This window comes from Salvelinus alpinus, chromosome 1 (assembly GCF_045679555.1).
Source record: "Salvelinus alpinus chromosome 1, SLU_Salpinus.1, whole genome shotgun sequence".
Lineage (NCBI taxonomy): Eukaryota > Metazoa > Chordata > Actinopteri > Salmoniformes > Salmonidae > Salvelinus > Salvelinus alpinus.
This window is the reverse complement of record NC_092086.1, coordinates 13826238-13853737: the sequence shown is the minus strand read 5'-3', so window position 1 is coordinate 13853737 and position 27500 is coordinate 13826238. Positions and strand designations below refer to the sequence as shown.

Here is a 27500-nt window from a genome sequence, read left to right as displayed (position 1 = left end):
GTAGTTATCAGAGACATTCTACATCAGCTGCATAGTGGCTGCATCCCATTTAATAATAAGGTGGGTGCTTATACTTGTCCTATTTAAAATGTTTATTTTGCATGTCTCAACTCCCCCCTCTGCCAGGATCAGCCATTATCAACGGTGACCCTGGAGCATGTAGGGTGAAGTGCAGTCGTGTAAAGTACTTAAGTAAAAATATTTGAAAGTTCTACTTGTCAGCCCTCAAGATATGTCACTTTCTAAAAGTAGAAATCATCCCCGATGATGCTGCGTTTTGCTTTTGTTTCTATTTTTGATAAAGCACTTAGATTTAATTTTGTTATTTAAGTATATTTAAAAGCAAATAGTTTTACTCAAATATAGCTTTACTGGGTGACTTTCATTTAAGTCATTTTCTATTAAGGTATCTTTACTTTTTCTCAAGTCTGCGCAAGGGCACATTGACAGATTTTTCTTCTTGTTGGCTCGAGGACTCGAGCTAGTGACCTTTGGGTTCCTGGCCCCACGCTCTAACCGCTAGGCTACCTGCCACTCTCCACTCTAACCGCTAGGCTACCTGCCACCCCTCCACTCTAACCGCTAGGCTACCTGCCACCCTCCACTCTAACCGCTAGGCTACCTGCCACCCCTCCACTCTAACCGCTAGGCTACCTGCCACCCCTCCACTCTAACCGCTAGGCTACCTGCCACCCTCCACTCTAACCGCTAGGCTACCTGCCACCCCTCCACTCTAACCGCTAGGCTACCTGCCACCCCTCCACTCTAACCGCTAGGCTACCTGCCACCCTCCACTCTAACCGCTAGGCTACCTGCCACCCCTCCACTCTAACCGCTAGGCTACCTGCCACCCTCCACTCTAACCGCTAGGCTACCTGCCACCCCTCCACTCTAACCGCTAGGCTACCTGCCACCCCTCCACTCTAACCGCTAGGCTACCTGCCACCCTCCACTCTAACCGCTAGGCTACCTGCCACCCCTCCACTCTAACCGCTAGGCTACCTGCCACCCCTCCACTCTAACCGCTAGGCTACCTGCCACCCTCCACTCTAACCGCTAGGCTACCTGCCACCCCTCCACTCTAACCGCTAGGCTACCTGCCACCCCTCCACTCTAACCGCTAGGCTACCTGCCACCCCTCCACTCTAACCGCTAGGCTACCTGCCACCCCTCCACTCTAACCGCTAGGCTACCTGCCACCCCTCCACTCTAACCGCTAGGCTACCTGCCACCCCTCCACTCTAACCGCTAGGCTACCTGCCACCCCTCCACTCTAACCGCTAGGCTACCTGCCACCCCTCCACTCTAACCGCTAGGCTACCTGCCACCCCTCCACTCTAACCGCTAGGCTACCTGCCACCCCTCCACTCTAACCGCTAGGCTACCTGCCACCCCTCCACTCTAACCGCTAGGCTACCTGCCACCCCTCCACTCTAACCGCTAGGCTACCTGCCACCCCTCCACTCTAACCGCTAGGCTACCTGCCACCCCTCCACTCTAACCGCTAGGCTACCTGCCACCCCTCCACTCTAACCGCTAGGCTACCTGCCACCCCTCCACTCTAACCGCTAGGCTACCTGCCACCCCTTTGAGATGCAGCCAGTGACAGCTGTGTTTACAGACTATCGCTCATGGAAACAATCAGTTAATCCTGACAGAAAGTTGCTAGCACACACATACACACACACACACACACACAGACACACAGAGAGTAGTTATGATGATGATGTCATTGTTGTATAGCTGTCTGATTTCCCCAGTTGAAGGATAAGGAACATTTCAACCACATTAGCCAATAACACATGTTTCTTGTCCTTCACATGGACCCAGAGGAGCTCCATACTCTGAGTTGGCAGGTACCACCAACGTGTGGTAGATAAGGGGTTCTGACCCCTTTTGTGATTGATGCAAATTCATCAGGGACCCCCTCCTAATCAGAACATTACAGCGCATTTATGTATAAACAAATTCAACAACAAAAATTGAGAACACAAGAAGTATTGAGTTGAAAAATGTATAATTGTTGGAGTACTGTGGATACTAATATCTCTGTGAGCCTCCCAGGCCCATGTTGCTGAGGGTTAAGAACAGAATACTGTGGATACTAATATCTCTGTGAGCCTCCCAGGCCCATGTAGCTGAGGGTTAACAACAGAATACTGTGGATACTAATATCTCTGTGAGCCTCCCAGGACCATGTTGCCCAGGGTTAAGAACAGAATACTGTGGATACTAATATCTCTGTGAGCCTCCCAGGCCCATGTAGCTGAGGGTTAACAACAGAATACTGTGGATACTAATATCTCTGTGAGCCTCCCAGGACCATGTTGCCCAGGGTTAAGAACAGAATACTGTGGATACTAATATCTCTGTGAGCCTCCCAGGCCCATGTAGCTGAGGGTTAACAACAGAATACTGTGGATACTAATATCCCTGTGAGCCTCCCAGGCCCATGTTGCTGAGGGTTAACAACAGAATACTGTGGATACTAATATCTCTGTGAGCCTCCCAGGCCCATGTTGCTGAGGGTTAACAACAGAATACTGTGGATACTAATATCCCTGTGAGCCTCCCAGGCCCATGTTGTCCAGGGTTAAGATCAGAATACTGTGGATACTAATATCCCTGTGAGCCTCCCAGGCCCATGTTGTCCAGGGTTAAGAACACAATCTTGTAAATCAATAATATTACATTGTATTGCATTCTATTACACCCTCTAAACTGATTTCACAGATCCCTTGGCCAAAAAGAGTTTAATCTGTTGTTGTTTGTACAGTGAGGGAAAAAAGTATTTGATCCCCTGCTGATTTTGTACGTTTGCCCACTGACAAAGATATTATCAGTCTATAATTTTAATGGTAGGTTTATTTGAACAGTGAGAGACAGAATAACAACAAAAATATCCAGAAAAATGCATGTCAAAAATGTTATAAATTGATTTGCATTTTAATGAGGGAAATAAGTATTTGACCCCTTCTCAATCAAAAAGATTTCTGGCTCCCAGGTGTCTTTCATACAGGTAACGAACGGAGATTAGGAGCACACTCTTAAAGGGAGTGCTCCTAATCTCAGTTTCTTACCTGTATAAAAGATACCTGTCCACAGAAGCAATCAATCAATCAGATTCCAAACTCTCCACCATGGCCAAGACCAAAGAGCTCTCCAAGGATGTCAGGGACAAGATTGTAGACCTACACAAGGCTGGAATGGGCTACAAGACCATCGCCAAGCAGCTTGGTGAGAAGGTGACAACAGTTTCTGTGATTATTCGCAAATGGAAGAAACACAAAAGACCTGTCAATCTCCCTCAGCCTGGGGCTCCATGCAAGATCTCACCTCGTGAAGTTGCAATGATCATGAGAACGGTGAGGAATCAGCCCAGAACTACACAGGAGGATCTTGTCAATGATCTCAAGGCAGCTGGGACCATAGTCATCAAGAAAACAATTGGTAACACACTATGCCGTGAAGGACTGAAATCCTGCAGCGCCCGCAAGGTCCCCCTGCTCAAGAAAGCACATATACATGCCCGTCTGAAGTTTGCCAATGAACATCTGAATGATTCAGAGGACAACTGGGTGAACGTGTTGTGGTCAGATGAGACCAAAATGGAGTTCTTTGGCATCAACCCAACTTGCCGTGTTTGGAGGAGGAGGAATGCTGCCTATGACCCCAAGAAACCATCCCCACCGTCAAACATGGAGGTGGAAACATTATGCTTTGGGGGTGTTTTTCTGCTAAAGGGACAGGACAACTTCACTGCATCAAAGGGACGATGGACGGGGCCATGTACCGTCAAATCTTGGGTGAAAACCTCCTTCCCTCAGCCAGGGTATTGAAAATGGGTCGTGGATGGGTATTCCAGCATGACAATGACCCAAAACACATGGCCAAGGCAACAAAGGAGTGGCTCAAGAAGAAGCACATTAAGGTCCTGGAGTGGCCTAGCCAGTGTCCAGACCTTAATCCCATAGAAAATCTGTGGAGGGAGCTGAAGGTTCGAGTTGCCAAACGTCAGCCTCAAAACCTTAATGACTTGAAGAAGATCTGCAAAGAGGAGTGGGACAAAATCCCTCCTGAGATGTGTGCAAACCTGGTGGCCAACTACAAGAAACGTCTGACCTCTGTGATTGCCAACAAGGGTTTTGCCACCAAGTACTAAGTCATGTTTTGCAGAGGGGTCAAATACTTATTTCCCTCATTAAAATGCAAATCAATTCATAAAATTTTTGATATGCGTTTTCTGGATTTTTTTGTTGATATTCTGTCTCTCACTGTTCAAATAAACCTACCATTAAAATTATAGACTGATCATTTCTTTGTCAGTGGGCAAACGTACAAAATCAGCAGGGGATCAAATACTTTTTTCCCTCACTGTAATATTCATAAACAAATGAGAAATGTATTATTTGGGGGGAGATCGGGCCATGGACCACCTGTAGTAGATTGAGGTTCAAGTGTTTCTCTCTCCCTCTTTCTCTCTGTCTCCCTCTCCCTCTGTTTCTCTTCCTCTTTCTCTCTGTCTCCCTCTCCCTCTGTTTCTCTCTCTCTCTCTCTTCCTCGTTCTCTCTGGCTCTCCCTGTCTTTCTCTCTGTCTCCATCTCTCCCTCTCCTTCTGTTCCTCTCTCTCTCCCTCTTTCTCTCTCTCTCCCTCTCCCTCTGTTTCTCTCCCTGTCTTTCTCTCTGTCTCCATCTCTCCCTCTCCCTCTGTTTCTCTCTCTCTCTCTCCGTCTCAGAGTGAACGAGTGTGTGGATGAGAAGGACACTGATACCGGGGTCACTCATGTTGACGCCATGGCAATACTGCAGGACAGTACTCCGACCCGGAGACGTTCCAGCTCAGAGATGTCCCGATCCACCTTCAGCCTGGTCCGACAACTCTCCAGTAAGAACAACTGATTCACTGAATCAAACACTGAACCAATTAACCACTTAACTAATGAATCAAATACTGAACCACTGAATCTCTGAATCAAACTCTTAACCACTGAACCACTGAACCAATTAATCAAACACTGAACCCCTGAGCCAATTAACAACTAAACTACTGAATTAAACACTGAATCACTGAACCAAGGAAGTAATGAATTAAATACTGAATCACCGAACCAATTAACCACTGGATGAATCACTGAACCAATTAACCACTGGATGAAACACTGAACCACTAAGAACCACTGAATCAAATAAATATTGAACTTCTTCATTCCCCTCTCCTCTCTCTCTATCTATATTCTCCTCTATTCACCCCTCCCCTCCCCCAGGTCTAGACGCCCGCAGGCCCAGCTCTCCTCTGGTTGATGTGAAACCCATTGAGTTCTGGGCCATGGGCCCCAGGAAGGAGGTGATCCAGCCGCTGCGTCGACACCAGCCCCCTCCGGATGACTACTTCAGGAAGTTGGAGCCACGCCTCTACTCTCTGGACTCATCCGGAGACGACGTGGACTCGCTAACGGACGAGGAGATTCTGCTACGATACCAACTGGGCATGCTCCACTTCAGCACACAGTGATGTTTTGTCTTTTATACGTTGGATTATATCTGTTATGTTTTAGAATCAGAATTATAGTAATAAGCTGCTTTCCAATAAGCAGCATGTACACTTCCCCTGGTCTAGAAATAAATACAGGAAAATAAGAAAAACACTCATTTTATTTTCATTCATCTGATTTTTATTTTCTTCGTGTCCCTCTGATCATCCCAATCTCCTCCTCTCTCTCTCTCTCTGTATCTCTCTCTCCCTCCCTCTCTCTCTCTTTGTCTCTCCCTCCCTCCCTCCCTCCCATCCCCCTCATCTCCTCTCAGGTATGACCTAATCAACGGCCACCTGGGCGTTAGGGTCATTGAGGCTCGCGACCTGCCTCCACCTCTGACCTGTGATGGTGCCCGCCAGGACATGGCCCACTCCAACCCATACGTCAAGATCAGCCTGCTGCCGGACCACAAGAACTCCCGGCAGGTAGCCTAGCGGTTAGAGAAGCGGCCCTGCAACTGGAGGGTTGCTGGTTTGAATCCCAGCACTGACTGGAAAAATCTGGTGTGGAGTGAGCTGTCAACTGGAGGGTTGCTGGTTTGAATCCCAGCTCTGACTGGAAAAATCTGGTGTGGAGTGAGCTGTCAACTGGAGGGTTGCTGGTTTGAATCCCAGCTCTGACTGGAAAAATCTGGTGTGGAGTGAGCTGTCAACTGGAGGATTGCTGGCATCAGTATCCTAGATTCCATTGCCTGCTGTTGTGCCCTTGAGCAAAGCACTTAACCATACCTAGAAGTATTGCTCCGGGGGTGCAGACCCATTGCTTCCAGCCTCAAGGTTGGGTTGTCAGCATAAATACACATTTCCATTCGCTGTAAGTTAATGGATTCCCATCACCTTGGGCTCCCGAGTGGCGCAGCGGTCTAAGGCACTGCATCTCAGTGCTAGAGGTGTCACTACAGACACACTGGTTCAAATCCAGGCTGCATCACAACCGGACATGATTGGGAGTCCCATAGGGCGGCGTACAATTGGCCCAGCGTCGTCTGGGTTTGGCCAGAGTAGGCCGTCATTGTAAATAAGTATTTGTTCTTAACTGACTTGCCTAGGTAAATAAATTAAATTAAATTAACAATAAAGTTTCTTCTTCTTCAGACGGGGGTGAAGAGGAAGACACAGAACCCGGTGTTCGAGGAGCGGTTCACCTTTGACCTTCTGTTCCTGGAGGCCCAGCGCCGTACCCTGCTGCTGTCTCTGGTCGACTTCGACAAGTTCTCAAGACACTGTGTCATCGGCAAGGTGAGCATACACAACCACACAAACAAAACACACACACACACTCATACACAACCACACAAACAAAACACACACACACACTCATACACAACCACACAAACAAAACACACACACACACTCATACACAACCACACAAACAAAACACACACACACACTCATACACAACCACACAAACAAAACACACACACACACTCATACACAACCACACAAACAAAACACACACACACACTCATACACAACCACACAAACAAAACACACACACACACTCATACACAACCACACAAACAAAACATACACACACTCATACACAACCACACAAACAAAACACACACACACACTCATACACAACCACACAAACAAAACACACACACACACTCATACACAACCACACAAACAAAACACACACACACACTCATACACAACCACACAAACAAAACACACACACACACTCATACACAACCACACAAACAAAACACACACACACACTCATACACAACCACACAAACAAAACACACACACACACTCATACACAACCACACAAACAAAACACACACACACACTCATACACAACCACACAAACAAAACACACACACACACTCATACACAACCACACAAACAAAACACACACACACACTCATACACAACCACACAAACAAAACACACACACACACTCATACACAACCACACAAACAAAACACACACACACACTCATACACAACCACACAAACAAAACACACACACACACACACTCATACACAACCACACAAACAAAACACACACACACACTCATACACAACCACACAAACAAAACATACACACACTCATACACAACCACACAAACAAAACACACACACACACTCATACACAACCACACAAACAAAACACACACACACACTCATACACAACCACACAAACAAAACACACACACACACTCATACACAACCACACAAACAAAACACACACACACACTCATACACAACCACACAAACAAAACATACACACACACTCATACACAACCACGCAAGCACACACACACACACCAATCCTGTGAGTATTGATACCAGGGGTATCGAAATGTGGTGTGGTTTGATGTGAACACAGATTAACATCAGGCTATAAGCCTAACGACAATCGCCAAATGGCATTAGACTTATGGGTGTTTTAATAGCCTTTTTCCCATTCATCAAATGGCCGGTGCACTGCACTGTTTCAGATGCTGGAATTATTTTAGAGTGGATGAACGTGCGCGGGTATTGTAACGTGCGCGGGTATTGTAACGTGCGCGGGTATTGTAACGTGCGCGGGTATTGTAACGTGCGCGGGTATTGTAACGTGCGCGGGTATTGTAACGTGAGCGGGTATTGTAACGTGAGCGGGTATTGTAACGTGCGCGGGTATTGTAACGTGAGCGGGTATTGTAACGTGAGCGGGTATTGTAACGTGCGCGGGTATTGTAACGTGAGCGGGTATTGTAACGTGCGCGGGTATTGTAACGTGCGCGGGTATTGTAACGTGCGCGGGTATTGTAACGTGCGCGGGTATTGTAACGTGCGGGGTATTGTAACGTGCGCGGGTATTGTAACGTGCGTGGGTATTGTAACGTGAGCGGGTATTGTAACGTGAGCGGGTATTGTAACGTGAGCGGGTATTGTAACGTGCGCGGGTATTGTAACGTGAGCGGGTATTGTAACGTGAGCGGGTATTGTAACGTGCGCGGGTATTGTAACGTGCGCGGGTATTGTAACGTGCGCGGGTATTGTAACGTGAGCGGGTATTGTAACGTGCGCGGGTATTGTAACGTGCGCGGGTATTGTAACGTGCGCGGGTATTGTAACGTGCGCGGGTATTGTAACGTGCGGGGTATTGTAACGTGCGCGGGTATTGTAACGTGCGTGGGTATTGTAACGTGCGCGGGTATTGTAACGTGCGTGGGTATTGTAACGTGCGTGGGTATTGTAACGTGCGCGGGTATTGTAACGTGCGCGGGTATTGTAACGTGCGCGGGTATTGTCAACTTTTTGAAGTGATTTATTTGACAATGACTGGTTGTGTTCATCCTACTTTAAAAAAAGTAAAACATTTTTACAGTTTAATGACATCTTTACTATTAGCTATAAAAAATAAAGAGAGTTGAAACTGATCATCCATAACAGGACCAAGCCTGTTGAAGAGCATCATAGCTGGAGGGCTGCTCTCATCCTATCTAGTCTAAAGTTGTACGCTCTATATATAAACTCCCACGATTTTATTGGGTCAATCACCAACATTTCGGCATCACTGTGCCTTCTTCTTGACTATCAGGCCAATAAAAACAATGCGCGTGCATACACAGGATGTCCCGTACCAGGAAGATACAGTGGATGGCGGAAGTATTCACCCCCTTGGCATTTTTCCTGTTTTGCTGCCTTACAACCTGGAATTAAAATAGATTTTTTGGGGGGGTTGTATCATTTGATTTACACAACATTCCTACCACTTTGAAGATGCAAAATAAAAAAACTTGTGAAACAAACAAGAAATAAGACAAAAAAACTGAAAACTTGAGCGTGCATAATTATTCACCCCCCCAAAGTCAATACTTTGTAGAGCCACCTTTTGCAGCAATTACAGCTGCAAGTCTCTCGGGGTATGTCTCTATAAGCTTGGCACATCTAACATCGATTTTTGCCCATTCTTCAAGGCAAAACTGCTTCTGCTCCTTCAAGTTGGATGGGTTCCACTGGTGTACAGCAATCTTTAAGTCATACCACAGATTCTCAATTGGTTTGAGGTCTGGGCTTTGACTAGGCCATTCCAATACATTTAAATGTTTCCCCTTAAACCACTCGAGTGTTGCTTTAGCAGTATGCTTAGGGTCATTGTCCTGCTGGAAGGTGAATCTCCATCCCAGTCTCAAATCTCTAGAAGACTGAAACAGGTTTCGCTCAAGAATTTCCCTGTATTTAGCGCCATCCATAATTTCTTCAATTATGACCAGTTTCCCAGTCCCTGCCAATGAAAAACATCCCACACAGCATGATGCTGCCAAATGTGTTTGCTTATTTTTTTCTTTAAGCAATGACTTTTTTCTGGCCACTCTTCCGTAAAGCCCAGCTCTGTGGAGTATACGGCTTAAAGTGGTCCTATGGACAGATACTCCAATCTCCGCTGTGGAGCTTTGCAGGTCCTTCAGGGTTATCTTTGGTCTCTTTGTTGCCTCTCTGATTAATGCCCTCCTTGCCTGGTCCAGGAGTTTTGGTGGGCAGTGCTCTCTTGACAGGTTTGTTGTGGTGCCATATTCTTTTCATTTTTTAATAATGGATTTAATTGTGCTCCATGGGATGTTCAAAGTTTCTGATATATTTTTATAACCCAACCCTGATCTGTACTTCTCCACAACTTTATCCCTGACCTGTTTGGAGAGAACCTTGGTCTTCATGGTGCCGCTTGCTTGGTGGTGTTGCAGACTCTTGGGCCTTTTAGAACAGGTGTATATATACTGAGATCATATGACAGTTAGATTGCACACAGGTGGACTTTATTTAACTAATTATGTGACTTCTGAAGGTAATTGGTTGCACCAGATCTTATTGAGGGGCTTCATAGCAAACGGGGTGAATACATATGCACGCACCACTTTTACTGTTTCTTATTTTTTAGAATTCTTTGAAACAAATATTTTTGTTCATTTTACTTCACCAATTTGGACTATTTTGTGTATGTCCATTACATGAAATCCAAATAAAATGCCATTTAAATTACAGGTTGTAATGCAACAGAATAGGGAAAACGCCAAGGGGGATGCATACTTTTGCAAGGAACATTCATCCCTGTCTGATACATTAGTTGTGTAATGGTGTGTTTTCACTGGTAGGTGGCGCTGCCTCTGAGTGACGTTGATCTGGTGAAGGGTGGTCACTGGTGGAAGGCCCTGGTACCCAGTTCTCAGGTAGGGAGAACACACACTAAGTGTCTTAGTTCAACACACACTATTGTCACGAGGGTGGTGAACACAACACGGCAACAACACAACAACAACACCACAATACGAGAACAACACAACAACAACAGCACAACACAGGCTGTTAAAGAACAACATTACACACACACGCACCCTGGGTTCTCTCTACTAGGGGTCTCTCTACTAGACACACACCCTGTGTTCTCTCTACTAGAGAGAGAGAGAGAGAGAGAGAGAGAGAGAGAGAGAGAGAGAGAGAGAGAGAGAGAGAGAGAGAGAGAGAGAGAGAGAGAGAGAGAGAGAGAGAGAGAGAGAGAGAGAGAGAGAGAGAGAGAGAGAGAGAGAGAGAGAGAGAGAGAGAGAGAGAGAGAGAGAGAGAGAGAGAGAGAGAGAGAGAGAGAATACCTGAGATAGTCAGACAGACATATATATTGACAGTGATATTATCAGTGTTTTGTGTTTCTAACAGAATGAGGTAGAGCTGGGAGAGCTGCTGTTATCACTCAACTATCTGCCCTCCGCTGGAAGACTCAACGTTGACATCATCAGAGCCAAGCAGCTGCTGCAGACAGACATGTGCCAGGGATCAGGTAAACTATACCTAATAGCATACCTACTAATATACATACTAACATACCTAATAACATACCTACTAATATACCTACTAATGTACCTACTAATATACCTAATAACATACCTACTAATATACCTACTAATATACCTACTAATATACCTAATAGCATACCTACTAATATACCTACTAATATACCTGCGAATATACTAATAACATACCTACTAATATACCTACTAATATACCTGCTATATACTAATAACATACCTACTAATATACCTACTAATATACCTACTAATATACCTGCTAATATACTAATAACATACCTACTAATATACCTACTAATATACCTATTAATATAACTTCTAACTGTACCTACTAATGTACCTACTAATATACCTAATAATATACCTATTAATATACCTACTAATATACCTACTAATATACCTATTAATATAACTACTAACTGTACCTACTAATATACCTACTAATATACCTACTAATATACCTAATAGCATACCTACTAATATACCTACTAATATACCTAATAACATACCTACTAATATACTAATAACATACCTACTAATATACCTACTAATATACCTACTAATATACCTACTAATATACCTAATAACATACCTACTAATATACTAATAACATACCTACTAATATACCTACTAATATACATACTAATATACCTACTAATATACCTACTCACATACCTAGTAATATACTTACTAATATACTAATAACATACCTACTAACATACCTACTAATATACCTACTAATATACCTACTAATATACCTATTAACATACCTACTAATATACCTACTAATATACCTGCTAATATACTAATAACATACCTACTAATATACCTACTAATATACCTGCTAATATACTAATAACATACCTACTAATATACCTACTAATATACCTACTAATATACCTGCTAATATACTAATAACATACCTACTAATATACCTACTAATATACCTATTAATATAACTACTAACTGTACCTACTAATGTACCTACTAATATACCTAATAATTTACCTATTAATATACCTACTAATATACCTACTAATATACCTATTAATATAACTACTAACTGTACCTACTAATATACCTACTAATATACCTACTAATATACCTAATAGCATACCTACTAATATACCTACTAATATACCTAATAACATACCTACTAATATACTAATAACATACCTACTAATATACCTACTAATATACCTACTAATATACCTACTAATATACCTACTCACATACCTAGTAATATACTTACTAATATACTAATAACATACCTACTAACATACCTACTAATATACCTACTAATATACCTACTAATATACCTATTAACATACCTACTAATATACCTACTAATATACTAATAACATACCTACTAATATACCTACTAATATACCTATTAACATACCTACTAATATACCTGCTAATATACTAATAACATACCTACTAATATACCTACTAATATACCTGCTAATATACTAATAATATACCTACTAATATACCTACTAATATACCTACTAATATACCTGCTAATATACTAATAACATACCTACTAATATACCTACTAATATACCTATTAATATAACTACTAACTGTACCTACTAATATACCTACTAATATACCTAATAACATACCTACTAATATACCTAATAACATACCTACTAATATACCTATTAATATAACTATTAACTGTACTTACTAATATACCTACTAATATACCTACTGACATACCTAATAATGTTATATCTACAGTCTGTATCACAACTATAACACACACCTGACACACGTGGTGTTACATCAGTGGAGGCTGATGGGAGGAGCTATAGGAGGACGGGCTCATTGTAATGGCTGGAATGGAATTGCTGGACCGGAGTTAGACATGTGGTTTCCAAATATTTGATGAGCCCATTCTCCTATAGCACCTCCCACCAGCCTCCTCTGTGTTACACCTGTAGTAGAATCACATATGAATCAGGTAACGACCTGCAGGATACCTGAATAACAGAGTGGATACCTGAAAAACAGAGTGAATACCTGAATAACAGAGTGGATACCTGAATAACACAGTGGATACCTGAATAACAGAGTGGATACCTGAATAACACAGTGGATACCTGAATGACAGAGTGGATACCTGAATAACACAGTGGATACCTGAATAACAGAGTGGATACCTGAATAACAGAGTGGATACCTGAATAACAGAGGGGGTACCTGAATAACAGAGTGGATACCTGAATAACAGAGTGGATACCTGAACGACAGAGTGGATACCTGAATAACAGAGTGGATACCTGAATAACAGAGGGGGATACCTGAATAACAGAGTGGATACCTGAATAACAGAGTGGATACCTGAATAACAGAGTGGATACCTGAATAACAGAGTGGATACCTGAATAACAGAGTGGATACCTGAATAACAGAGGGGGATACCTGAATAACAGAGTGGATACCTGAATAACAGAGTGGATACCTGAATAACAGAGTGGATACCTGAATAACAGAGTGGATACCTGAATAACAGAGTGGATACCTGAATAACAGAGTGGATACCTGAATAACAGAGTGGATACCTGAATAACAGAGTGGATACCTGAACGACAGAGTGGATACCTGAATAACAGAGTGGATACCTGAATAACAGAGTGGATACCTGAATAACAGAGTGGATACCTGAACAACAGAGTGGATACCTGAATAACAGAGTGGATACCTGAATAACAGAGTGGATACCTGAATAACAGAGTGGATACCTGAATAACAGAGTGGATACCTGAATAACAGAGTGGATACCTGAATAACAGAGTGGATACCTGAATAACAGAGTGGATACCTGAATAACAGAGTGGATACCTGAAAAACACAGTGGATACCTGAATAACACAGTGGATACCTGAATAACAGAGTGGATACCTGAATAACAGAGTGGATACCTGAATAACACAGTGGATACCTGAATAACACAGTGGATACCTGAATAACACAGTGGATACCTGAATAACAGAGTAGATGCCTGAATAACAGAGTGGATACCTGAATAACAGAGTGGATACCTGAATAACAGAGGGGGATACCTGAATAACAGAGTGGATACCTGAATAACAGAGTGGATACCTGAATAACAGAGTGTATACCTGAACGACAGAGTGGATACCTGAACAACAGAGTGGATACCTGAATAACAGAGTGGATACCTGAATAACAGAGTAGATACCTGAATAACAGAGTGGATACCTGAATAACAGAGTGGATACCTGAACAACAGAGTGGATACCTGAATAACAGAGTGGATACCTGAATAACAGAGGGGATACCTGAATAACAGAGTGGATACCTGAATAACAGAGTGGATACCTGAATAACATAGTGGATACCTGAATAACAGAGTGGATACCTGAATAACAGAGTGGATACCTGAATAACAGAGTGGATACCTGAATAACACAGTGGATACCTGAATAACAGAGTGGATACCTGAATAACAGAGTGGATACCTGAATAACAGAGTGTATACCTGAACGACAGAGTGGATACCTGAACAACAGAGTGGATACCTGAACGACAGAGTGGATACCTGAACAACAGAGGGGATACCTGAATAACAGAGTGAATACCACAATAACAGAGTGGATACCTGAATAACAGAGTGGATACCTGAATAACAGAGTGGATACCTGAATAACAGAGTGGATACCTGAATAACAGAGTGGATACCTGAACAACAGAGTAGATACCTGAATAACAGAGTGGATACCTGAATAACTCAGTGGATACCTGAATAAAAGAGTAGATACCTGAATAACAGAGTGGATACCTGAATAACACAGTGGATACCTGAATAACACAGTGGATACCTGAATAACACAGTGGATACCTGAATAACAGAGTAGATACCTGAATAACAGAGTGGATACCTGAATAACAGAGTGGATACCTGAATAACAGAGTGGGTACCTGAATAACAGAGTGGATACCTGAATAACAGAGTGGATACCTGAATAACAGAGTGGATACCTGAATAACAGAGTGGATACCTGAACGACAGAGTGGATACCTGAATAACAGAGTGGATACCTGAATAACAGAGGGGGATACCTGAATAACAGAGTGGATACCTGAATAACAGAGTGGATACCTGAATAACAGAGTGGATACCTGAATAACAGAGTGGATACCTGAATAACAGAGTGGATACCTGAATAACAGAGGGGGATACCTGAATAACAGAGTGGATACCTGAATAACAGAGTGGATACCTGAATAACAGAGTGGATACCTGAATAACAGAGTGGATACCTGAATAACAGAGTGAATACCTGAATAACAGAGTGGATACCTGAATAACAGAGTGGATACCTGAATAACAGAGTGGATACCTGAACGACAGAGTGGATACCTGAATAACAGAGTGGATACCTGAATAACAGAGTGGATACCTGAATAACAGAGTGGATACCTGAACGACAGAGTGGATACCTGAATAACAGAGTGGATACCTGAATAACAGAGTGGATACCTGAATAACAGAGTGGATACCTGAATAACAGAGTGGATACCTGAATAACAGAGGGGATACCTGAATAACAGAGTGGATACCTGAATAACAGAGTGGATACCTGAATAACAGAGTGGATACCTGAAAAACACAGTGGATACCTGAATAACACAGTGGATACCTGAATAACAGAGTGGATACCTGAATAACAGAGTGGATACCTGAATAACACAGTGGATACCTGAATAACACAGTGGATACCTGAATAACACAGTGGATACCTGAATAACAGAGTAGATGCCTGAATAACAGAGTGGATACCTGAATAACAGAGTGGATACCTGAATAACAGAGGGGGATACCTGAATAACAGAGTGGATACCTGAATAACAGAGTGGATACCTGAATAACAGAGTGTATACCTGAACGACAGAGTGGATACCTGAACAACAGAGTGGATACCTGAATAACAGAGTGGATACCTGAATAACAGAGTGGATACCTGAATAACAGAGTAGATACCTGACTAACAGAGTGGATACCTGAATAACAGAGTGGATACCTGAATAACAGAGTGGATACCTGAATAACAGAGGGGATACCTGAATAACAGAGTGGATACCTGAATAACAGAGTGGATACCTGAATAACATAGTGGATACCTGAATAATAGAGTGGATACCTGAATAACAGAGTGGATACCTGAATAACACAGTGGATACCTGAATAACAGAGTGGATACCTGAATAACAGAGTGGATACCTGAATAACAGAGTGTATACCTGAACGACAGAGTGGATACCTGAACAACAGAGTGGATACCTGAACGACAGAGTGGATACCTGAACAACAGAGGGGATACCTGAATAACAGAGTGAATACCACAATAACAGAGTGGATACCTGAATAACAGAGTGGATACCTGAATAACAGAGTGGATACCTGAATAACAGAGTGGATACCTGAATAACAGAGTGGATACCTGAACAACAGAGTAGATACCTGAATAACAGAGTGGATACCTGAATAACTCAGTGGATACCTGAATAACAGAGTAGATACCTGAATAACAGAGTGGATACCTGAATAACACAGTGGATACCTGAATAACACAGTGGATACCTGAATAACACAGTGGATACCTGAATAACAGAGTAGATACCTGAATAACAGAGTGGATACCTGAATAACAGAGTGGATACCTGAATAACAGAGTGGATACCTGAATAACAGAGTGGATACCTGAATAACAGAGTGGATACCTGAATAACAGAGTGGATACCTGAATAACAGAGTGGATACCTGAATAACAGAGTGGATACCTGAATAACAGAGGGGGATACCTGAATAACAGAGTGGATACCTGAATAACAGAGTGGATACCTGAATAACACAGTGGATACCTGAATAACAGAGTGGATACCTGAATAACAGAGTGGATACCTGAATGACAGAGTGGATACCTGAATAACAGAGTGGATACCTGAATAACAGAGGGGGATACCTGAATAACAGAAGGGATACCTGAATAACAGCGTGGATACCTGAATAACACAGTGGATACCTGAATAACACAGTGGATACCTGAATAACAGAGTGGATACCTGAATAACAGAGTGGATACCTGAATAACAGAGTGGATACCTGAATAACAGAGGGGGATACCTGAATAACAGAGTGGATACCTGAATAACAGAGTGGATACCTGAATAACAGAGTGGATACCTGAATGACAGAGTGGATACCTGAATAACAGAGTGGATACCTGAATAACAGAGGGGGATACCTGAATAACAGAAGGGATACCTGAATAACAGCGTGGATACCTGAATAACACAGTGGATACCTGAATAACACAGTGGATACCTGAATAACACAGTGGATACCTGAATAACACAGTGGATACCTGAATAACAGAGGGGGATACCTGAATAACATAGTGGATACCTGAATAACAGAGGGGGATACCTGAATAACACAGTGGATACCTGAATAACACAGTGGATACCTGAATAACACAGTGGATACCTGAATAACACAGTGGATACCTGAATAACAGAGTGGATACCGGACTAACAGAGTGGATACCTGACTAACACAGTGGATACCTGAATAACACAGTGGATACCTGAATAACAGAGGGGGATACCTGAATAACATAGTGGATACCTGAATAACAGAGGGGGATACCTGAATAACACAGTGGATACCTGAATAACACAGTGGATACCTGAATAACACAGTGGATACCTGAATAACACAGTGGATACCTGAATAACAGAGTGGATACCGGACTAACAGAGTGGATACCTGACTAACACAGTGGATACCTGAATATCAGAGGGGATACCTGAATGACAGAGTGGATACCTGAATAACACAGTGGATACCTGAATAACACAGTGGATACCTGAATAACACAGTGGATACCTGAATAACAGAGGGGGATACCTGAATAACATAGTGGATACCTGAATAACAGAGGGGGATACCTGAATAACACAGTGGATACCTGAATAACACAGTGGATACCTGAATAACACAGTGGATACCTGAATAACACAGTGGATACCTGAATAACACAGTGGATACCTGAATAACACAGTGGATACCTGAATAACACAGTGGATACCTGACTAACAGAGTGGATACCTGACTAACAGAGTGGATACCTGAATAACACAGCTGAATGGTGCTGGAATGTATAGCAGCCATTTTACAAGCTACTGACCAATTCTTTGTGTATTTTTTTGAGCCGATCTTTATCTTATTTTGTATAAAATGTTTTGCCATCGTTTCCTAAGACCAAAGAGAGCTTCTGGACATCAGAACAGCGATCACTACCCTTCTGGACATCAGAACAGCGATCACTACCCTTCTGGACATCAGAACAGCGATCACTACCCTTCTGGACATCAGAACAGCGATCACTACCCTTCTGGACATCAGAACAGCGATCACTACCCTTCTGGACATCAGAACAGCGATCACTACCCTTCTGGACATCAGAACAGCGATCACTACCCTTCTGGACATCAGAACAGCGATCACTAACCTTCTGGACATCAGAACAGTGATCACTACCCTTCTGGACAACAGAACAGCGATCACTACCCTTCTGGACATCAGAACAGCGATCACTACCCTTCTGGACATCAGAACAGCGATCACTAACCTTCTGGACATCAGAACAGCGATCACTAACCTTCTGGACATCAGAACAGCGATCACTAACCTTCTGGACATCAGAACAGCGATCACTAACCCCGATTTGGATGAAGATGTCTACTTCAATGAGTTGGCGGCACCGGACATACTGCTCACCCCAGACCAGGCCCTAATCCCCAACACTTGGAAGAGAAAGAGACGGTGAGGCCGACTTGCTGACTTGCGGGTACCCTGTTGAAACTAATAATCCGCTTCTACGCGCGTGGTTTTAATGCAGGAAAACTCAAATCTGTCTGACCTATGTAATTTCAACCAGTATGTCACCTGTGCAAATAGAGGCGAAAATACTCTAGATCACCTGTACTCCACACACAGAGACGCGACAAAGCTCTCCCTCACCCTCCATTTGGAAAATCTGACATAACTCTATCCTACTGATTCCAACTTACAAGCAAAAACTCAAACAGGAAGTACCAGTAACATTCTCAATACGGAAGTGGTCCGATGAAGCGGATTCTAAGCGGCAGGACATTTTCAGTAGCACAGACTGGAATATGTTACGGGACTCATCCGATGGCATTGAGGAGTTTACCACGTCAGTCAACGGCTTCATTAATAAGTGCATAATAAGTGCAAGTTGTCCTCACAATGACCGTACGTACGTATCCCAACCAGAAGCCATGGATTACAGGCAACATCCGCACTGAGCAAAAGGCTATAGCTGCCGCTTTCAAGGAGAAGGACACTAACCCGGACACTTATAACACATCCCGCTATGCCCTCCGACGAACCATCAAACAGCCAAAGTGTCAATACAGGACTAAGATCTAATCCTACTACACCGGCTCTGACGCTCGTCAGATCTGGCAGGGCTTGCAAACTATCACGGATTACAAAGAGAAACCCAGCAGCGAGATGCCCAGTGACACGAGCCTACCAGACGAGCTAAATGCCTTCTATGCTCGCTTCGAGGCAAGCAACACTGAACCATGCATGAAAGCACCAGCTGTTCCGGACGACTGTGTGATCACGCTCTCCATAGCCGATGTGAGTAAGACCTTTAAACAGGTTAACATTCACAAGGCCGCAGGGCCAGATGGATTACTAGGACGCGTACTCAGACCATGCGCCGACCAGCTGGCCAGTGTCTTCACTGACATTTTCATCCTCTCCCTGACCCAGTATGTAACACCTACATGTTTCAAGCAGACCACCATAGTCCCTGTGCCCAAAAACGCCATGGTAAGCTGTCTAAATGACTATCGCCCTGTAGTACTCTGTAGCCATAAAATGCCTTGAGAGTCATGGCTCACATCAACACCATCATCCCAGACAACCTGGACCCACTCTAATTTGCATACCGCCCCAACAGATCCACAGATGACGCAATCTCTATTGCACTCCACACTGTCCTTTCCCACTTGGACAAAAGGAACACCTACTGTATGAGAGAATGCTGTTCATTAACTACAGCTCAGCGTTCAACACCATAGTGCCCTCCAAGCTCATCATTAAGCTAAGGACCCTGGCACTGAACACCTCCATCTGCAACTGGATCCTGGATTTCCTGACGGGCCGCCCCCAGGTGTTGAGGGTAGGCAACAACACATCCGCCAAGCTGACCCTGAACACGGGGGCCCCTCAGGGGTGCGTGCTTAGTCCCCTCCAGTACTCCCTGTTCACTCACGACTGCATGGTCACACACGACTCCAACACCATCATTAAGTTTGCTGACCACACGACGGTGGAAGGCCTGATCACCGAAGATGATTAAACAGCCTCTAGGGAGGAGGTCAGAGACCTGGCAGTGTGGTGACAAGACAACAACCTCTCCCTCAACGTCAGCAAGACAAAGGAACTGACTGTGGACTACAGGAAACAGAGGGCCAAGCAGCCCCCATTCACATGGATGGGGCTGTAGTGGAGCAGGTGTCCACATCACTAAGGATCATGGTCCACACACACAAACACAGTCGTGAAGAGGGCCTCCCCCTCAGGAGGCTGAAAAGATTTGGCATGGGCCCTGAGATCCTCAAAATATGATACAGCTGCACCATGGAGAGAGCATCTTCACTGGCTGCATCACAACTTGGTATGGCAACTGCTTGGCATCTGACCCGAAGGCACTACGGAGGGTAGTGCGTACGACCCAGTACATCACTGGGGCCGAGTGCTGTGCCATCCAGGACCTCTATACCAGGCGGTGTCAGAGGAAGGCCCTAAACGTTTTATATGTGCAGTAGCTTATGGGGATCCTAATAAACTAAACTAAACTAATCTGTCACTTTATTCCTACCTATATATACATATCTACCTCATTAACCAGGTACCCCTGAACATTGACTCAGTACTGGTACCCCGTGTATATAGCCAAGTTATCATTGACTCAGTACTGGTACCCCGTGTATATAACCAAGTTATCATTGACTCTGTACTGGTACCCCGTGTATATAGCCAAGTTATCATTGACTCAGTACTGGTACCCTGTGTATATAGCCAAGTTATCATTGACTCAGTACAGGTACCCTGTGTATATAACCAAGTTATCATTGACTCAGTACAGGTACCCTGTGTATATAACCAAGTTATCATTGACTCAGTACAGGTACCCTGTGTATATAGCCAAGTTATCATTGACTCAGTACAGGTACCCTGTGTATATAACCAAGTTATCATTGACTCAGTACAGGTACCCTGTGTATATAACCAAGTTATCATTGACTCAGTACAGGTACCCCGTGTATATAACCAAATTATCATTGACTCAGTACAGGTACCCCGTGTATATAGCCAAGTTATCATTGACTCAGTACAGGTACCCCGTGTATATAGCCAAGTTATCGTTACTTACTGTGTATCTGTTATTACTTTTTTATGATTTCTCTATTTTCTTTCTCTCTGCGTTGTTGGGAAGGACCCGTGAGTAAGCTTTTCACTGTTAGTCCACACCTGTTGTTTATCAAGCATGTGACAAATAACATTTGATTTGAGGATACCTGAATAACACCTCATATACCACACCTGGGGATCAGCTGCTGCATATCAGGTAATAACTGCAGAAACCTGAATAACACACCTGACACACACCTGGGGATCAGGTAATAACTGCAGAAACCTGAATAACACACCTGACACACACCTGGGGATCAGGTAATAACTGCAGAAACCTGAATAACACACCTGACACACACCTGGGGATCAGGTAATAACTGAAGAAACCTGAATAACACACCTGACACACACCTGGGGATCAGGTAATAACTGCAGAAACCTGAATAACACACCTGACACACACCTGGGGATCAGGTAATAACTGAAGAAACCTGAATAACACACCTGACACACACCTGGGTTAGGCATCACAGGGAACCACTTCACACCACAACACGACACACCATGACACACCAGGACACACCACGACACTACACTACACGACACTACATGACACACCACAACACACCACGACACGACACACCACAACACACCACGACACGACACACCACAACAACACGACACTATACACCACTACACACCACAACACACCACGACACACCACAACACACTATGTCATACCACAACACTACACACCACAACAACACGACACTATACACCACTACACACCACTACACACCACGACACACCACGACACACTATGTCATACCACGGGGTACCATGCACGTCATGCCACCTGCACATCATATTTCTTGCTAGCAGAACATTTAACTTCCTTCCTGTCTCTATCTACATCCCCCCCCAGACCCGTTTGTGAAGGTTCAGCTGGTAACAGGGCTGAAGCTGGTAAAGACCAAGAAGACTTCCTGTATGAAAGGAACCATCGACCCCTTCTACAACGAGTCGTTCAGCTTCAGAGTCCCCCACGAAGACCTCAGCGAAGTCAGCCTGGTATTTACAGGTACAGAGAGAGAGAGAGATAGAGAGAGAGAGAGAGAGAGAGAGAGAGAGAGAGAGAGAGAGAGAGAGAGAGAGAGAGAGAGAGAGAGAGAGAGAGAGAGAGAGAGAGAGAGAGAGAGAGAGAGACTCCATATATATTTCTTTGGCAACAGTAACAACCACCCAACAGTGGCAACCACTAATTCATGCCAATAAACATTTTAATGAATTGAATTGAGAGGGGGAGTGGAGAGGGAGAGAGAGAAAAGGGAAGTAATTCATATTATTACTCTGAAAAATAATAATGACCTTTCATTTGCTCTGTAACCTCATAGTAGACTTCCTACCTAGGCTCCCTACGGAGTGTACACTCTCTCCCTCTGTGGGGTGTATCTACGTAGAGAATAAGAGCATGCCTCCTGTGGTGTGTACAGGAGGATGGTGTCTCCATCTCTCTCCCTCTCTCCTTACCTCTCTCTCTCTCTATCTCCCTCTCTCCTTACCTCTCTCTCTATCTCTCTCCCTCTCTCCTTCCCTCTCTCTCTCTCTATCTCTTTCTCCATGTCTCTCCCTCTCTCCTTACCTCTCTCTCTCTATCTCTCTCTCATCTCTCTCCCTCTCTCCTTACCTCTCTCTCTCTCTCTATCTCTCTCCATCTCTCTCCCTCTCTCCTTACCTCTCTCTCTCTCTATCTCTCTCTCCATCTCTCTCCCTCTCTCCTTACCTCTCTCTCTATCTCTCTCTCTCCATCTCTCTCCCTCTCTCCTTACCTCTCTCTCTCTCTCTTTCTCTCTCTCCCTCCATCTCTCTCCCTCTCTCCTTACCTCTCTCTCTCTCCATCTCTCTCCCTCTCTCCTTACCTCTCTCTCTCTCTCTTTCTCTCTCTCCCTCCCCCTCTCTCCCCCTCTCCTTACCTCTCTCTCTCTCTCTCCATCTCTCTCCCTCTCTCCTTACCTCTCTCTCTCTCTTTCTCTCTCTCCCTCCATCTCTCTCCCTCTCTCCTTACCTCTCTCTCTCTCTTTCTATCTCTCTCTCCATCTCTCTCCCTCTCTCCTTACCTCTCTCTCTCTCTTTCTCTCTCTCTCTCCATCTCTCTCCCTCTCTCCTTACCTCTCTATTTCTCTCTCTCTATGTCTCTCCCCATCCCTCTCTCCATCCCTCTCAATTCAATTCAATTCAATTCAAGGGGCTTTATTGGCATGGGAAACATGTGTTAACATTGCCAAAGCAAATGAGGTAGACAATACACAAAAGTGAAACAAACAAAAGGAATTAACAGTAAACATTACACATACAGAAGTTTCAAAACAATAAAGACATTATGAGTGTCATATTAAATATATACAGTGTTGTAACAATGTACAAATGGTTAAAGCACACAAGTTAAAATAAGTAAGCATAAATATGGGTTGTATTTACAATGGTGTTTGTTCTTCACTGGTTGCCCTTTTCTTGTGGCAACAGGTCACAAATCTTGCTGCTGTGATGGCACACTGTGGAATTTCACCCAGTAGATATGGGAGTTTATCAAAATTGGATTTGTTTTTGAATTCTTTGTGGATCTGTGTGATCTGAGGGAAATATGTGTCTCTAATATGGTCATACATTGGGCAGGAGGTTAGGAAGTGCAGCTCGGTTTCCACCTCATTTTGTGGGCAATGTGCACATAGCCTGTCTTCTCTTGAGAGCCATGTCTGCCTACGGCGGCCTTTCTCAATAGCAAGGCTATGCTCACTGAGTCTGTACATAGTCAAAGCTTTCCTTAAGTTTGGGTCAGTCACAGTGGTCAGGTATTCTGCCACTGTGTACTCTCTGTTTAGGGCCAAATAGCATTCTAGTTTGCTCTGTTTTTTTGTTAATTCTTTCCAATGTGTCAAGTAATTATCTTTTTGTTTTCTCATGATTTGGTTGGGTCTAATTGTGCTGTTGTCCTGGGGCTTTGTGGGGTGTGTTTGTGTTTGTGAACAGAGCCCTAGGACCAGTTTGCTTAGGGGACTCTTCTCCAGGTTCATCTCTCTGTAGGTGATGGCTTTGTTATGGAAGGTTTGGGAATCGCTTCCTTTTAGGTGGTTGTAGAATTTAACGGCTCTTTTCTGGATTTTGATAATTAGTGGGTATCGGCCTAATTCTGCTCTGCATGCATTATTTGGTGTTCTGCGTTGTACACGGAGGATATTTTTGCAGAATTCTGCATGCAGAGTCTCAATTTGGTGTTTGCCCCATTTTGTGAAATCTTGGTTGGTGAGCGGACCCCAGACCTCACAACCATAAAGGGCAATGGGCTCTATGACTGATTCAAGTATTTTTAGCCAGATCCTAATTGGTATGTTGAAATTTATGTTCCTTTTGATGGCATAGAATGCCCTTCTTGCCTTGTCTCTCAGATCGTTCACAGCTTTGTGGAAGTTACCTGTGGTGCTGATGTTTAGGCCGAGGTATGTATAGTTTTTTGTGTGCTCTAGGGCAACGGTGTCTAGATGGAATTTGTGGTCCTGGCGACTGGACCTTTTTTGGAACACCATTATTTTGGTCTTACTGAGATTTACTGTCAGGGCCCAGGTCTGACAGAATCTGTGCAGAAGATCTAGGTGCTGCTGTAGTCCCTCCTTGGTTGGTGACAGAAGTACCAGATCATCAGCAAACAGTAGGCATTTGACTTCGGATTCTAGTAGGGTGAGACCGGGTGCTGCAGACTGTTCTAGTGCCCGCGCCAATTCGTTGATATATATGTTGAAGAGGGTGGGGCTTAAGCTGCATCCCTGTCTCACCCCACGACCCTGTGTGAAGAAATGTGTGTGTTTTTTGCCAATTTTAACCGCACACTTGTTGTTTGTGTACATGGATTTTATAATGTCGTATGTTTTACCCCCAACACCACTTTCCATCAATTTGTATAGCAGACCCTCATGCCAAATTGAGTCGAAGGCTTTTTTGAAATCAACAAAGCATGAGAAGACTTTGCCTTTGTTTTGGTTTGTTTGGTTGTCAATTAGGGTGTGTAGGGTGAATACATGGTCTGTTGTACGGTAATTTGGTAAAAAGCCAATTTGACATTTGCTCAGTACATTGTGTTCATTGAGGAAATGTACGAGTCTGCTGTTAATGATAATGCAGAGTATTTTACCAAGGTTACTGTTGACGCATATTCCACGGTAGTTATTGGGGTCAAGTTTGTCTCCACTTTTGTGGATTGGGGTGATCAGTCCTTGGTTCCAAATATTGGGGAAGATGCCAGAGCTAAGGACGATGTTAAAGAGTTTTAGTATAGCCAATTGGAATTTGTTGTCTGTATATTTGATCATTTCATTAAGGATACCATCAACACCACAGGCCTTTTTGGGTTGGAGGGTTTTTATTTTGTCCTGTAACTCATTCAAGGTAATTGGAGAATCCAGTGGGTTCTGGTAGTTTTTAATAGTTGATTCTAGTATTTGTATTTGATCATGTATATGTTTTTGCTCTTTATTCTTTGTTATAGAGCCAAAAAGATTGGAGAAGTGGTTTACCCATACATCTCCATTTTGGATAGATAATTCTTCGTGTTGTTGTTTGTTTAGTGTTTTCCAATTTTCCCAGAATTGGTTAGAGTCTATGGATTCTTCAATTACATTGAGCTGATTTCTGACATGCTGTTCCTTCTTTTTCCGTAGTGTATTTCTGTATTGTTTTAGTGATTCGCCATAGTGAAGGCGTAGACTCAGGTTTTCCGGGTCTCTATGTTTTTGGTTGGACAGGTTTCTCAATTTATTTCTTAGATTTTTGCATTCTTCATCAAACCATTTGTCATTGTTGTTCATTTTCTTCGGTTTTCTATTTGAGATTTTTAGATTTGATAGGGAAGCTGAGAGGTCAAATATACTGTTAAGATTTTCTACTGCCAAGTTTACACCTTCACTATTGCAGTGGAACGTTTTACCCAGGAAGTTGTCTAAAAGGGATTGGATTTGCTGTTGCCTAATTGTTTTTTGGTAGGTTTCCAAACTGCATTCCTTCCATCTATAGCATTTCTTAATGTTACTCAGTTCCTTTGGCTTTGATGCCTCATGATTGAGTATTGCTCTGTTCAAGTAGACTGTAATTTTGCTGTGATCTGATAGGGGTGTCAGTGGGCTGACTGTGAACGCTCTGAGAGACTCTGGGTTGAGGTCAGTGATAAAGTAGTCTACAGTGCTACTGCCAAGAGATGAGCTATAGGTGTACCTACCATAGGAGTCCCCTCGAAGCCTACCATTGACTATGTACATACCCAGCGTGCGACAGAGCTGCAGGAGTTGTGACCCGTTTTTGTTGGTTATGTTGTCATAGTTATGCCTAGGGGGGCATATGGGGGTGTGAATGCTGTCACCTGCAGGCAGGTGTTTGTCCCCCTGTGTGCTGAGGGTGTCAGGTTCGTGTCCAGTTCTGGCATTTAGGTCGCCACGGACTAATACATGTCCCTGGGCCTGGAAATGATTGATTTCCCCCTCCAGGATGGAGAAGCTGTCTTCATTAAAGTATGGGGATTCTAGTGGGGGGATATAGGTAGCACACAGGAGGACATTTTTCTCTGTTAAGATAATTTCCTTTTGAATTTCTAGCCAAATGTAAAATGTTCCTGTTTTGATTAATTTAATGGAGTGAGT

The 27500-nt window shown here is 43.6% G+C and overlaps 1 protein-coding gene across 5 annotated transcripts in view; it reads left to right on the top strand.

The window, feature by feature from the left end:
* Nucleotides 1-27500, top strand: part of syt17 (synaptotagmin XVII) — a 59992-nt gene that overhangs the window by 22938 nt on the left and 9554 nt on the right. For 4 of the 5 annotated variants that reach the window (XR_011674017.1, XM_071391764.1, XM_071391749.1 and 1 more), the window contains 7 exons: nucleotides 4737-4885; nucleotides 5265-5508; nucleotides 5806-5959; nucleotides 6629-6772; nucleotides 10623-10697; nucleotides 11179-11299; nucleotides 22745-22900. Coding sequence is in view for 4 of the 5 variants with exons in the window: in XM_071391764.1 (XP_071247865.1) it covers nucleotides 4737-4885; nucleotides 5265-5508; nucleotides 5806-5959; nucleotides 6629-6772; nucleotides 10623-10697; nucleotides 11179-11299; nucleotides 22745-22900 (1043 nt within the window). In the remaining variant the exon portion in view is untranslated. The remainder of the gene's footprint in view (nucleotides 1-4736; nucleotides 4886-5264; nucleotides 5509-5805; nucleotides 5960-6628; nucleotides 6773-10622; nucleotides 10698-11178; nucleotides 11300-22744; nucleotides 22901-27500) is intronic. The other variant, XM_071391772.1, reaches the window with a different exon arrangement.